At 42.0% G+C, this 14,213-nt stretch overlaps 1 protein-coding gene across 1 annotated transcript in view; it reads left to right on the forward strand.

Annotated features, from left to right (window-relative positions):
- The window catches only part of RCOR1 (REST corepressor 1), an 89,989-nt gene extending 79,026 nt beyond the window's left edge, over positions 1–10,963 (forward strand). The window contains exons 8-12 of the mRNA XM_055802755.1: positions 1,091–1,285; positions 2,263–2,340; positions 3,067–3,124; positions 3,666–3,895; positions 6,545–10,963. Coding sequence (XP_055658730.1) covers positions 1,091–1,285; positions 2,263–2,340; positions 3,067–3,124; positions 3,666–3,895; positions 6,545–6,586 — 603 coding nt within the window. The 3' untranslated portion in view covers positions 6,587–10,963. The remainder of the gene's footprint in view (positions 1–1,090; positions 1,286–2,262; positions 2,341–3,066; positions 3,125–3,665; positions 3,896–6,544) is intronic.
- The last annotated feature ends 3,250 nt before the right edge of the window (positions 10,964–14,213 follow it).

Genomic DNA, 14,213 nt, shown 5'->3' on the forward strand with positions numbered 1-14,213 from the left:
GGGGCTTTGTGCTCAGCCTTGTGTGGTTTAAATGCGAGCGTTCTAATGCTCACTAATTAGTAAATGCTGCAAACTCTGTAGAAGCTACATGTAACTGCAAATTAGGAGGGAAACAATAGCACCAAGCAAAGCCAATGTGTTTAAAGCTGGAAGTGATCAAGTAGAGGATTTCATATGTGTGGCCTCCCCTTGCTTTTTCTCTCTCTGCCACCCTTCTTCTATTCTGTGCTCTTGGCCAGGCTCCAGCCACTGGGTAATAAATCTTGGGTATGAGCTGCTTGTTGAAAATACCTGCTGGAAGAAATGGTTTTGGTATTAGAGAATCAGATGTGCTCTTGAAGGGTCTGTAGTATAGTGTCCTAGGTAATCTCCCTGTTAGAGGTGTGCACCTAATTCTTTGCTGTAGACAGAAGGCATAAAAATAATCGGTGCTGTGTGAAATACTCCCTTTCCCAAAAGAGCCTTAAATTTTAGTTGTGGGCAAAACTGCATCAGTTTAGTGGAACAGTTGATGTATCAGTGCTATGCAAGAAAAATCGGCTTCCAAGAAACTGCGTAATGATCTAAGAATTACTTCATAGTCACCTTGCTCCTTTATTCTTAGACTTTAAATAGATTTGGTTTATTCTTTCTTCTGTCTGACACATAGGAAAACAAGTCCCTCTGAACTCTTCTAGTTGCATTCTTCCCCTGTCTCCAAACTACTTTGTTTCTTTCTGGTGTTCAGTTAAAGCTGTGTTCAGGCCTGGTGAAGAAAGCAAGAAGAGATGTTTTGGTGTGTTTGAAAATAACCAGAATGTTTAACTACTGTAAAATCGGGTCTTTGTCTTGCAAAATGAAAATGGGCAGAGAAGACAACCAGTATCTCTGTAAACATTGAAAGCTGCCTAGAAGAAAGGAGAGCTTTATATAAGACAGCATTTGTATGATATGCAACTTTGAGCAAAAAAAATGTCTCCCTGTCTTTAAGCTATCTTTTTGATTCTCCAAGTTTTGATGATGGCTAAAAGTCATAGAATCACAGAATAGCTTGAGTTGGAAGGAACCTTTAGAGATCATCTGGTTTTGTAAAATGACTGCTGTTTGCCAGGTGCCGCCCACTGAAACCCTTCCTCAGGTGAAGAAGGAGAAGCACAGTACACAGGCCAAGAACAGAGCCAAGAGGAAACCTCCCAAAGGGATGTTCCTTTCCCAAGAAGACGTGGAGGCAGTTTCTGCCAACGCAACAGCTGCTACCACTGTACTCAGACAACTGGACATGGAATTAGTCTCAATCAAACGACAGGTATGAATGGATTAGTTCAAGAATAACTGCTATTTTTGGTGGTAGTGCTTGTCACAGTCTGCAAAGTTTGCAGGAATTAGTAGCTTGACAGTGATGATGCATGTCATTATGTGGCTTAATTGGCAAGCTGTTAGCCTTGTGCTGTAAACTAGTGCAGCCCTGTGTTTTATGTCTCTTAATTCTGTGGGCAAGCCTACCTTAGATATAAAGTGAAACAGGGAAAAGTCCATAGCGCTGGCCTAAAGGATCATTTGTTGGTACTTTTTCCTGCAGTTCCTTATGTTTTAACTGTGAACTTCCCTTGGACCCTGGTTTCAGCAGTATCTGATTTCCATCTGCAGCAGTTTCCTTTGCCTTTTCATATGGTACTTTTGGAACAGGCAGATTTATCTCTTTTGTTCTTAGACATGCATCATCCAGACTTTCCTATGTACCTGTTGCTTCCCTGATGGATCTGCCTTTTAAGCAAATGTTTTTTAACTATCTGTTAGTAAAGACAGGTTTACTATGTGAGTCTGTTTCCTAGATCTGAACATTTTCACTGTTTTTAAAGCAGAGATCTGGCTCAAGCTTTTTATTAAACTTAATGGAATTGGTATTTTGGCCTGAAGCCTTTTTCTTGGCACTCTGGGAGAAGCAGAGCTCTCTAGCAGTCTTTGATTCATTACTTGCTATGAACGGGGCCTTTCTTCTTATGCTGGGCTTTATACAGTCCTGGAAGTTGAGGCAGTTCTTGCTCAAAAAAACTTGACACAGGGTGGAATAAATTAAATGGGATCTCCTGATATGCCAGCTGCTCCTGCATTCCTTCATTCCAATATAACAAACTTTCTTTTTGGAAAAGGGAGGTTGTGAGAAAAACTGGAATGCTGAGCTTGTGAGGTTCCTGCTGGGGCTGCTGGAAAGAATACTTGTCCAAAGATGATTTTTTAAAATTTTTTTTAATCCTTGTTAAAGGAACGAAACTTTCTTTTCAGATTCAGAATATCAAACAGACAAACAGCGCACTCAAAGAAAAACTTGAAGGTGGTATAGAACAATACAGACTTCCAGAGGTAGGATCATTTTCTGACCTTTGTTTATTGTGGAGATAAATGCTAATCAGTGTTTACATACCAGGGCTATTTGTGTTGCCAGTATACTAGGACCAATGTCCTGTTAGTTGTCAGTGTGAATCAAGAGTGTTACCATTTTCACTGTTGTTGTGTAAGGGAAATGGGAGATGAGAAGAAAGTAAGGGTAGTGTTTAACGTGTGAAAGTGGTTTTTAAGAGAAGTACGGGTACCTCGGATATACTGTGTTTTGTCAGTGTTGTATCCATATGGCCTTGTGAGAGAGGGAGCTGCTTTGCTCTGAATGCCGAGAAATGTAGGAGAGGATGTTTATGGTCCATCTTTCTCTTGGCACTTGGTGCTTCTGCTGTTTTCTTTCCAGCTCTGGTACCTCATGCTGGAAATAATTTGACCAAGATTACAAAGGGTGTCCCTAATAAAAATAAATCGGTGCTGTGGAAGAGCATGGCTCTTGGCTATCTGCTCAGCCTGTTCCCTATCTTTGTGTGTTACCCTGGCTTAAAGGCACAGTGTATGTCACAGGCGACTGAATGGATGCCATATGCAATTCTTTATTGAAAACATTGTTGCTACCAAAAGGAATGATATAGTTTGACAGTTAATTCCTTGTTATGTTTTTTGAGGCTTTTATGTGCTCAGATACAAGTGAAAATTGTTGCTTATGTAAAGGAAGTTACCTGATTTTTTTTTTTTTTTTTGGATGTCTAGGTCGTTCAGAAATTTAATGCACGTTGGACCACAGATGAGCAGCTTCTTGCTGTGCAAGGTATGGCACTACAAGTTCATTTGTGCTTCAGTTGGTGATAGTGAAAACTGCTGCATTTCAGTGGTGTGTTTACTTTCACTGGCTGATGAGGGATTTTTGACGTTGCTGTGTACTGAGGCCCAAAGAACGGAATTGAACAAGGAAACAATATCCCCCCTTCCCCTCCCTGGACAGTATAAATTGCACCATATGAATGTTTTCAAGTAATCTGCGTGTCCAGGCTTTCAGAAAGTGAAACTCTACTGGTGTTAGTGCTGTGCTCTCTGTCTGTGTAACTTCTCAAGTTCTACAGGCAGATTTACACAGGTCTTGTAGGTTTGGCTCTGCCCATCTTTACTACACCTCTGTCATCTTCTCGTCTCCTGGGCTAGTCTTAACTGTGTCTCTTGCCCAGCTTAGACTCTTTTCCTGGATTAAAGTGAGAAAGGCTTGCAACCTTGACAGAAGTTCAGCTTCACATCCTAATGCTGTGACTTGAGCCTGATTTGCGGTCTCTGTGGAAATAACACATTGCTTTTGTTTTTCTTTTTGTTGCTTTTAGCAATCAGGAAATACGGCCGAGACTTTCAGGCAATCTCTGACGTGATTGGAAACAAATCTGTGGTGCAAGTGAAAAACTTTTTTGTAAATTATAGACGTCGTTTCAACATAGATGAAGTTCTACAGGAGTGGGAGGCAGAGCACGGCAAAGAGGAGACAAATGGAACCAATAGCCAGAAGCCTGTAAAATCCCCTGATAATTCCACTAAAATGTCTGAAGAGGAAGATGAGGTAAATCCAATTTAAAAGTCACATAAAATTCCCAATCTGAGCTCAGTTCAGATAGATGTGTGTATGTGTCTATATATATATATATACTCTGCAAAAGCCATTTTTGACAATCTTCAATCTGAGCGTATTTCACTTCCTCTGGATATTCAGATTCCAGTACTGATTTTGGGAATTGGCAATTCCAGACATATATTAAAGTGGAAAGAGAACAGTTAATTTGCAGCCTTCTGACAGTATCTGTATCTCATCAGCACATGGACATTTTAATGCCTCTTGCTGCCGAAACTGTATACATCTTTATCTCACTTGGACGTTTTCCCTGCACTCAATTCTCCAAGCTGTTCTAGGTTTGGCTTTGTGGGACCGTACAGTCTTCTGAGGCAAAGCTTGCTTTTTCATTTTTGATGATGGAGTGGTTTCACTTGGGGGAAGGGAAGAAAGCTGTAAACAAGGCGAGTGTGTGAAACTGTTCACTCTGGAATTACCTAGAGGCAAAGTTTCCTTGATTTTACAGCAGTTTCTGTGAAGACAGAAATTCTAGAAACAGCTTCTCCTTGATGGAGCTTCACGGAGTTAACACTTCTCCAAAGACAATATGTGTTTAAAGTTAACTAAGAGACTGCAGAGTGTTTAAATATGAAAATTAGTTACAAAAATGTAATATTAACAGTCTTGCAAAAGAAAACCCCGCTAGAGGCTTGCGTGTTAAAAATGCCTGATCTAGGACTCCCTTTGGCCTAATTCTATAAGACAGCTTGGCACAAAAGCTGTATCTTCTAAATGCAAGCAGTCGACAGCGTAAGGCGAAGCTTGGTTTCACATGGACTCAAGACCTCTCAGCGTACTGTATACTTTTGTTGCCATGATTATGGTTGGCTCACTTGTACATTGCCATTCAGACGTTCAGAGAGCAGAACTTTGTTGCTTCATAAATCCTAATAATGTATTATTCAGAGATGTTTATATTTGGGGAGTAGGTCCAAAGGCATGTCAGATGAACAAAACCAAACTCAAAAACTTGTCTTCTCAGAAGGGTGTGAGTGAAATTGTCTCATTCTTCCAGAATTGAGAGGTGGAGCAAAGCAGCAATGCTACTAGTATGTAACCACCCATTTGAAAGACAGGTAGCTTGTATCGCTGCCTTTTCATGTGACCAGTAGATTTGTAGCTGTTGGCAGTGCAGAGTTTTTCTTCTCTGAGCCCTCTGAGATTCTTCCTGGCTTCAAACACACCCTTGCTCCTGAAAGTTGCAGTCAAAAAAGGGGAGTCTTACTTGAGAGAGAAAATGGTTGCAGCAGGAACTGGGGGTGTGCTGATGTTGCCAGGTGTGTGGATACTGGAGCAATGAGGGTCCCAGGCAAGTTAACAGAGGAGGGAGAGTGAAGGCATGACAGCAAAGTCTGGTAAAATGACTGGTGGAGCAGCAGGTGTGATCCCCAAACTAGTGATTGAAAATGCCCAGGCTGGCATCAAGCAAGTGCTGAATGGTGGAAAGGAGACCAAAACAATAAGCTGGTGGCAATAGTTGCAAAGCCTAGAGTAAAGGCAGCTATTGCGGGTGTCAGGCGATTTACTGTGCCCTGCAATACAGCAAGGGATTAAGGCAGAGCCCTCCTGCAGCAGGCTGACACAGGCAGGAGCCAGACAGGGTGGCAGCGAGCTGCCAGCTGTGTCATATCATGTCAGCTTTACACTAGTACCGTGTGGCTTGTGGTTCTTGATGAAGCCTGTTCTGGACAGTTGGAACTGAGTCATGGCTGGGAGGAGGAAGGTGCTGGCAGCATGGAGGCAATTTTAACTACCAAGCCTGCAGCTTTTTGTAAAAATGCACAAGGAAGGGACACAAGGGTGTCACACAGTGGACTTCTGATGGCTAACATGCTCTCTGAGCACATCAGACATTGCCTCTTAGGCTGGCTAGACATATGTGGTGCTCCTGCCTTCAGAAGTAATGTAAGCCAGTGCTGACTGGGTGCCTGTATGTGCAGTTCTGGGGCCAAAGTGAAATGTCGTTGGGATTATCGCATAAGTGATCTAGGTGGGCTAGGAGGTCCCTCCTGGTCCCTGCTGAGCTGCATAGTACTGGACAGCTGGTGCCTGCTCTTGAGAGCACTTGCACGGGTAGCCAGTCGAGTCAGGTGGACTCAGTCAGCAGAAGTCAGGAGAAAACTGCTGGCCTAACACTGAATTCCCTCAGGTGCTTTCTCCCCTGGCGTGCCTTGTCCGCCTGGCCGCCAGCCTAGTAAAAGCTTCATCAGCCCTCTGGCTGCGCTGGGCTTTCCCCTTCAGTGTGTTTTCGTAGCAAGTGGCCACAATTCCCTTTTTGTTGTTATTGTTTTTGGGGGGTTTTTTGGTTTGTTTTGGTGTGTGTGTTTGTTGTTTTTTTTTTAAGGGGCGAGGTGATACTGCTGATTATAAAGCAGCCTCAGCTCCGATCTTAATTCTTGTGTGTTTACACTCCTGACAAATCCCAGTGTGGCTCAGAATCGGGGGAGCTGCTGCGATTCCTCCCGTGTGCCAGAGTTGTCTGTTTTGTCACTTTCAGTACCATGGATCTAGGGTGAAGTTTGGAGATGCAAGAAAGCCTCTATGTATATTTATTTTCAAACTAAACGTCTCCTTTTTCTCCCCCTTCCCCCTTCCCTCCAGGCTACTTCTGTTCTTGATGTCAGATATGCATCTGCTTCGTGAGAAGGTGCTGTAGCCTAGAACAATTTGTGTTGACTACTGTGTTATCCAGGATATCAGGTATTAGCAAACCTCAGACAGCCATCTGCATCATATCTGTGGACAAGCAGCTATTACCAAATAAAAAGGCAAACGCTTCCAGTCCTGTGCTACATCTGCCTTAATCTCCCCTCATTCCTCCATACTGCCTCCACTTTCTTTCAAAAGCACCCAGGTAGCTCAGCTCTCCATTTCATCAACGTCCTGCTTAAGCACGGGGATTTCTAGAACCAGTAACATCTGTCTGTAAATTTTGACCAACCTGCAAAAGAAGGAGCTCCTTAGCAGCCCCACAGTAACTCTACACGTTAGGAGTTCTTATAATACTTGGTCCGTAGGGTATGAGTACGTATTGCTGCATGGCCTTGTGGTCTCCGCTTCCTGTGTGTTCTTACGATGACACTATTATTAGTGAGCTTTCTATAAAGGAGAGGTCTGTGCACATGCCAGTGGTGTCGGGTTTGTTTTGAAATGACAGGACATGTTAACAAGCAATCTTGAGTAATGCAAAGCGATAGGAAATGTCATTTCTAAGGTTTGGTCAGTCCAAGGTTGTAGACGTAACTCACTTCTGGTTTGTGCAATTCTTTCCACTATACTTGTGTGTTCTTGCTTCATAGAAAGCTCCCTAATTGAGCGTTTTATTCCTGTATATTTTAATGGCTTTTATTTAGTGCAAAAGGGAATAAGTAACCTGAAACCGTTTGATACGCTATTTAACCCCTGGCATTCAGCATTTGCATTGTAACTTGTTAAACGAGTGCTACACAACTTTCTTTTTCCTGATCCTCTGCGGGATTAAGTCAAAACAACTTTCTCTGGTGCCTCTCCTTTCGGAATATGTGCCTTTTTACATTTGGCTACCATAGGTCACTTTCTGTCCCAGTGTCTCATTCCTCTTCAGAGCGCTGTTTGCCAAAGATATCAAACTACTTGTCCCACTGGAAGTCTGGACGAGGGTTGGACACAAAATTCAACCTTCAGGTAGTTTTTGGTCTCTCAGAAGTTTAGTGAAGAACTGGGTTAATTTCATTGGCCATTTTAACCCTTCTGAAGCACACATCGCTTTCATGTTCTGAACCAAAATATGCAATTTAAAATCTAAGAGGTGCTTTTCCAAATACTTGGTGCATGCAGCTTTCAAATCCCCAGCCCTCTGCTCGGATGACCTGTGCTGTGGCCTATCTAGCTGGCTTGAACCGGAGCTGTTCTTGAAAGTCCTGTATGAGGACTTTTTGCACCTTGAACAAGGTAGCTGCTGACTGCCGAGCAGACAGTGTTCAGAGAAGCTAGAAGCAGCAGTATTACTTCTTGTCCGGTGGAAAGCTGCAAAATAACACTAGTCACAAAGCATTTAAACATGGTTAATTTAATGATGTTGGAAGAACCACCAGGTGTCTTTGCAGGTGGAGAAAAAGGACCTTCTTTCCCTCTCTTCCTCTACAGAGGGTTCAAGCCAAGATGGCACACAGCGATGTAAGGCACCAGCCTCTCTTAACACAACCTGAAATGAGCTAGTCCGTGTCCCGGCCTGCAGCTGAGGTGCTGCAGCTCGAGTCTAGCCCTGAACTTGGTGCTGGTGTTTGGGCTGCTGGGTTGTGCCATGCTGTGTGCTGTGATGGCTCTGTTCTCTGTACCTAGGTGGGGTAGGCTAATGCCAGCTGGCTAACGGAGACAGCTGTGACAGCTCAAGGAAAGGCAGGGGAGGCAGTAGCATCACGGACTGCCAAGGTGGTCTCCTCCTTGGGCCTTGTGTGAGGAAAGTAAATCATCACTGTAAATTGAGCAACAGCACACAGGTGAAGGAGCAGATGGGAATTTCTTAGGGCAAACCGGATGGGGTGTGGAGCCCCAAAAGGGGCTGTTCCAGCCACTTTGCAGCTGTTCCTGAGCAGCTGCATTTTGGTAGCTCCAGAGAGATCCTGTGAGGTGATGGAAGAGAGCTCTTCCCTATCTCTCTGTGTTGGAAACTTGTCGTCCCACGTTTGTGGCAGCATCTCTACAGCTGTTTATCTGCACTGGCAGCTCTGGTGGTGGCCCTTCAGATGTTCCTTCAGTCCTGTGCCAGTTGGAGTTAGTCTCTTGTGGGAAAGGACACTAGCTGTTAGCCAGTGTGAATTAGGATTAAAGACCGGGCAAATAGCACTGTGAATTCAGCTTACAGTTCTGGTGTAAAGCAATGCCGCGCATTAGGAATATTCCAGTATTAAACCTCCTGCTGGTACCAATGCATGGGGACAGGTCCTCGCCAGTGTGGGAGGGGGGTGTGAGCTTGCATCCCACTTGGTGAAACTCATCAGGAGAGGCTTCTGCTGGTGAGTTAAGTTACCTGTGAGGACTTTTCATTGGTTTTTGCCCTCAAATCTGTCCATTTTATGATCAGAAAAGTTGTGTTTTGGCTTCATCCCCAAGGGGTAGGGGAAACATGTATGATTCATGATATTAGGAAGAAAAAAGTTGTTTAATTACTTTTCAGTTGACTGCTATCTTATTGTAGTTGATACGTACAATATAATAGCACTGTATTTTAAATGTTTAGTTTTCTACATTCTTTTTAACTATGGTTTTAAATGCGATAAAATCATTTTAGCTTTTGAAAATTTAAATGGTTTGGTCTTGATTAGGTGAAGACCCTCTCTTTTTCAAATGGGTCAAGCATTAGGTACATCAACTGGTTGCATTCTGATTGGAAGGGTCCACAAAGATAACTGCGTAAGATAGAATATTCACTTAAATTTTGTTTCTTAAACTATCAATGTGAATGTCATAATTATATATATTTTGTGGAAAATGGGAAATTATTTCTCCTAAGTATAAGTTATTGTGCAAAATATGGTATCATTAAAGAAAATGATAGTTTAAGTTTTAGTTTTAGAAATCTTAAAGATATAAAAGTGTATTGCATATGCATAAACAAATTTCATTTCTTCTATTTAATTTTTATGTAGTTGTGTAAAGTGCTAGATAACTTCTTTTTTTCGCTTATCCATTAAAACAACCTTGTTACTTGAATATTTGTGTTTAACTGGTTTGAAACAGTGATCAATTTTTGTAATATAATCTTAACCAAGGGAAAAAAATACATGCCTCAGTTGTGCTTAACAGTATAGCAACAATGTACAATCAGATGCTTAAGACCATAGTAGCCATAACTGGTAGTGCAACCACAATGGTTGTGTCTTGATATATTTAATACCAATGGGGATAATGAATTCTTAATATATTTTTACAAGTTTGCAACCAGGAAGACCCCATTAAGTATCCACAAGAACACTTTTTTAATAGTTAATGTAAGAGTGAAACTCTTATTCTCTTCAAGCAATGTCCTGACAAACATTTTTTTCCTGTACAAATACATCCGAAACATTGTCTAATAAAATATGCTCATTGTCACTTTAAATTTCGGGTTTTATTCTCTAAATCACTAATATGCTGTTGGTATTCTTGCACACCAAATATGAGCCAAACTGTGCATTACACTAACTTGATCACTGGATTTGTGAACATAAATCTCCAAGTCAATGAAGCGAAAAACATCATAGGTTTTTCTGATATTGCGTGCTTTTTCAAATCTGTATAAAATTATACATAATCCATTCAGCGATGAGTGGTCTGATATCTACTCTTTACAACAAAAAAATAAATAAAAAAATTATTAGCTCCAGCTTGTCTTCAGCAAGTCAAAATCTAGTGATCTTGTGCAATGCCCCTGAAGCAAATACTTTCTGCCACTCCCTGGATTAATGCAGCTTTTCCTGTTGATAGTAAAGCACAATTGCAGTGAAAGTTACAGTTCAGAAGATGGAAGGTCAGTATAGTCTATGCATGTTGTATAATAATGAGTGTTTACATTCATATTCTCCTAAAATAAAATTTATACTGGAGTGTATAGTATTCCATTATGTAGATTTTATCAATTTTGTTAACTGCTTATAGATTGCTTAAAAGAAGTTTTTTCAAGATTTTAAAAGATGTATAAGGTTAAGTTTGCAAATATAATGGAAATGCTGTATAGCTTTTGAAGTGATAAAATACTCATTGGGATTTTAAAGAAAGTATGTTATAATAATGCTGTTGTAAGTAATATTTTAAATGTCTTTTTTGCCTGTTTTCTATTATTCAGCACACTTACTGTGATGAATGTTCATAGCATTATAAAATTGCTTAGCCACTGAAAAGTAACATTTGGTTTTGAATTATTTTACTGTATGAGGAACTGTAGTGGGGTAAATTCCTTTGTGAAATTCTACATAATTCATTTTTCTATGATTTCCAATGTTTGCTGACATCAAATAAAATTTTTTCAAGCCATTGATGTAATAAAATACATAGTAAAATGTGGTTCTGATATGCAATTGATCCCATGCCTTTCAGGTTTTGGTCAGGGGAACCAGCAGGGGTTGCCTGGTGCAGTTGATGCTGGTGGCCCTGGAGAAGACTGCAGCTCCTTTTTTTGGTGGTGCAGCATATTATTCCCTGCCCTGGCCATGCAGCTGCACCCTTTGCAGTTCTGCTGGCAGCTTTCCTGTTTGGGGAAGCGGTGGGACTGGGGTGCTGGCTGGTCTGGAGGGGGTAGAGCCAGACTGCAGCTGGTAGGGTGTGGATGGCGACTAGCTGACAGTGTCATTGCTGTTGCAATGAGGACTTTAAGAATAAATTGCTCTCTGCTGCATGCAAAGAGCTAGCACTTGGCCGTACAAGTTAACAAGGTCATGATCTTTGTCCTGAAACGGAAGAATTGCATTTAAAATATGTAGGAAAAGGCAACTCTTACACTTGAAGCTTAGCAGTGTGTAGATGTTTCTTTCGTAGGCGCTCAAACTGGCAGAAAATTTTGCTGGGGTTGAACCTTGGGATTTTCAGGGAGGTAATGTTTTCTGTCTTCACGTGCTGGGCGCAGCTAAGCACTAGATGCGGAAGCACAGGCAAAACGTTATAGGGTAGAAGAGGGGAAACTGCTTTGTGTTACCTTGTTACACTCAGCAGGCAGGGCACCAGCAGTGCTTTGTGACTCTGTGTTTAGCATGGGACAAATGACAAGGAGTTTTCTGCTTTGCTTGCTTGTGTTCAATGCAGCAGAAGTAATACAGCAAGGCACTGTGGTGCTTTCCAGTGCCGTAGTGTATGGAGGGCAGGAATTCCTCATGCCTTTCTGCACTGTGAAGCAAGGTGGGTCGGAGGGAGATGGCCTTAGAGTTTTGGAAGCATGGACAACATTTTTAAGAGTTGAAGGTGTTTCCTTACTGGAAAGCATCTTTGTAATTTTCCTAGTGGTAGAGAATACAGTACCAGTATTGTAAGGTAGTGATCCACTTTTAGTGGAGTAGTTCGACTTGAAGATTTTTTAGCCCTTAAGCTTCAATACAAAGCAGCCCTTCCAGCCCATGTGCCTCCCCAACCCCAAAGTAGAACAAAGAGAAACAAAAGAAAAAGAAGGAACTTCCCTCCTTTCAATCGGAGAGACTAAGCAGGTGAGGAAACTGGGACTTCCTCTGCCTGAACACCTGTGGAATCGTCTGAGGAATCCAGAAGCAAAGGTATAGTAGTGGTAATGCTACTGTTTTTTTAAAAACACAGGTGCTACGTTTCTACTTGGCAATGGTATGTATTTGTAAATGGGAATGCAGTGTAGAATTAATGCTGAATGGAGTTAAAATGGAGTTAAAATATTTAGTATTCGTGATAGCCTGTTTCCTACATAAATTGGTATCTGATAACTTCTAGTGTTGAATTCTTAAGGCGTCAGCACTCCAGCGACTACTGTGGTGTAGACTTTAAGCTCTGGACCTTAACTAAGAATGGGATTATGTGTATATGGGAAAACCTTCGTTTCCAGATCACATGCATTTGTCTTCCAGGCCTTTCCCATCTCTGCAAGCTGTGGAATGTGAACAATATGGCAGCACTGAGCACTTCTCCCTTGGGATAGGAGCTGCTTTGCAGGATGCGATATGAGCTGGAGTTCAGGCTGAGAGCCAGTGTTGGTGCTGTTTGTGTGCAGAGATTTTAATCTAATCTCCAAATATCAGCTTTAGGAAATAACCATGTAAGTGTGGATTTTATTTCATAAGCCAACTTCCAGCCCGGAAGATACAGTGTGAAGTTTTGAGAGAGAACTGAGTATCAAACCTATTATCTCATTCCCCTCTAAAGTCTGTTCTGGCTTATCCAATCAAATCGCCTTTGAACTAATAAAAGCAAATTTAAATTCTGGTCTTGTTTTTAGTAAACAGCTAACAAAATAAAATGTGCATGTATATACGTAAAAATAAACAAAAAACCCCCGAAGAAACAAACCAAAGAATGCCGTCCACAGCTCGGCAGAGGGCCTGCAGAAAGATTGTTTGCTTTTGCTGCAGAAGGGCTAGGGGGAGAATTACTGTAAAATATTAAGGGAACTGGTTTCTGAAGTCATCAAGCAGGGAAATCTCAAGGACAGTAGCATACGGGAGGTCTGAACTTTTATTGAAGATGGAAAAATCACCTGGAAGTTTCCCCTACTGAAAGGGGAGACGTTTGTGTGGAAGAAGGCTGCAGGCATAGCCTGCTAAGGGCAGGGACTTCTAAGATGGGGAAAAACATTGATCGGCCAAGGAGTTTACACTGGGGAGATCTGGAATGCAGAGTAAGAGAAGAACTGACACGTGTTGACTTCTGTGTGTTTCCAGCCAGAGAGAATGGTGAGGCAGAGTTTGGGATGTTTGATGTTTGTTCTGATTCTGGATGGACACTTAGTTTTCACTAAGATAGTATGGAATAAGAGACAGTGTGTGGGGGTGATGGAAATAAAACGTGCACGTGTGAACTGGGAGGAGCTTTTTCCCATCTGCACACTTTGGGGAAGCAGATGTAATTTGTCTGACACCTAGCATATGGAACTGTATGGCTTAGCAAGACCTGAAAAAGCTTTTAAAATGGAAGACAATGCTATGACTGACAACACTGAACTGATTTCTAAAAGAAAAAGATGAATAGGAGCTCTAGGCAGTTGCAGACTTGTTGATACTGCCTTGTGTATTCAAGGTGTAGAGTAAGTTGTGAAGGAAAGGGGAATTAGGTGAATTAATAAAATAGAAGAATGTGTGCAGGGTTTGCTAGAGAAAGACTTGTGCCTGACTAGTCAGTCACAAGGTACAGGATTCATCAGTGCATACGCATATCGCTGCCTGAGCTCGCTGTCCAGAACCCCTTAGAGAGAAATACGCTTTTCTAGGTTATAATTAATTCAATCCTAAATTAGATGTTGAAAACTGATCTAATGTATTACACCCTGAAAGTGCTTATTTCTCTCCTTATTGTAGATTATAGGCAGAGCCTAGGGCTCTGTCTCAGACATGGAAGCTGGGTGTTAAGTGTGCTTGTGCCGGGGCTTCACCCCAGGAGGGGGCAAGGACTTAGACCCCTGGCTGCAGTGCTGGGCGTCGTACTTCCAGCTAGACGAGGGAATGTTGATGCCACCCTGCTAATGCTTTGAAACGCTTCTCTGGGATGTGGTGTAGAATCCTGGTTTGTCCTCTGGAAGATGGGTCTGCCCAAGCAGATGGAAGTGGAAGGCAGGCACCCAGGGAGCTTGGCTTGCTCGGAAGGAGGA

This window comes from Falco peregrinus, chromosome 1 (assembly GCF_023634155.1).
Source record: "Falco peregrinus isolate bFalPer1 chromosome 1, bFalPer1.pri, whole genome shotgun sequence".
NCBI classification, from domain to species: Eukaryota; Metazoa; Chordata; class Aves; order Falconiformes; family Falconidae; genus Falco; species Falco peregrinus.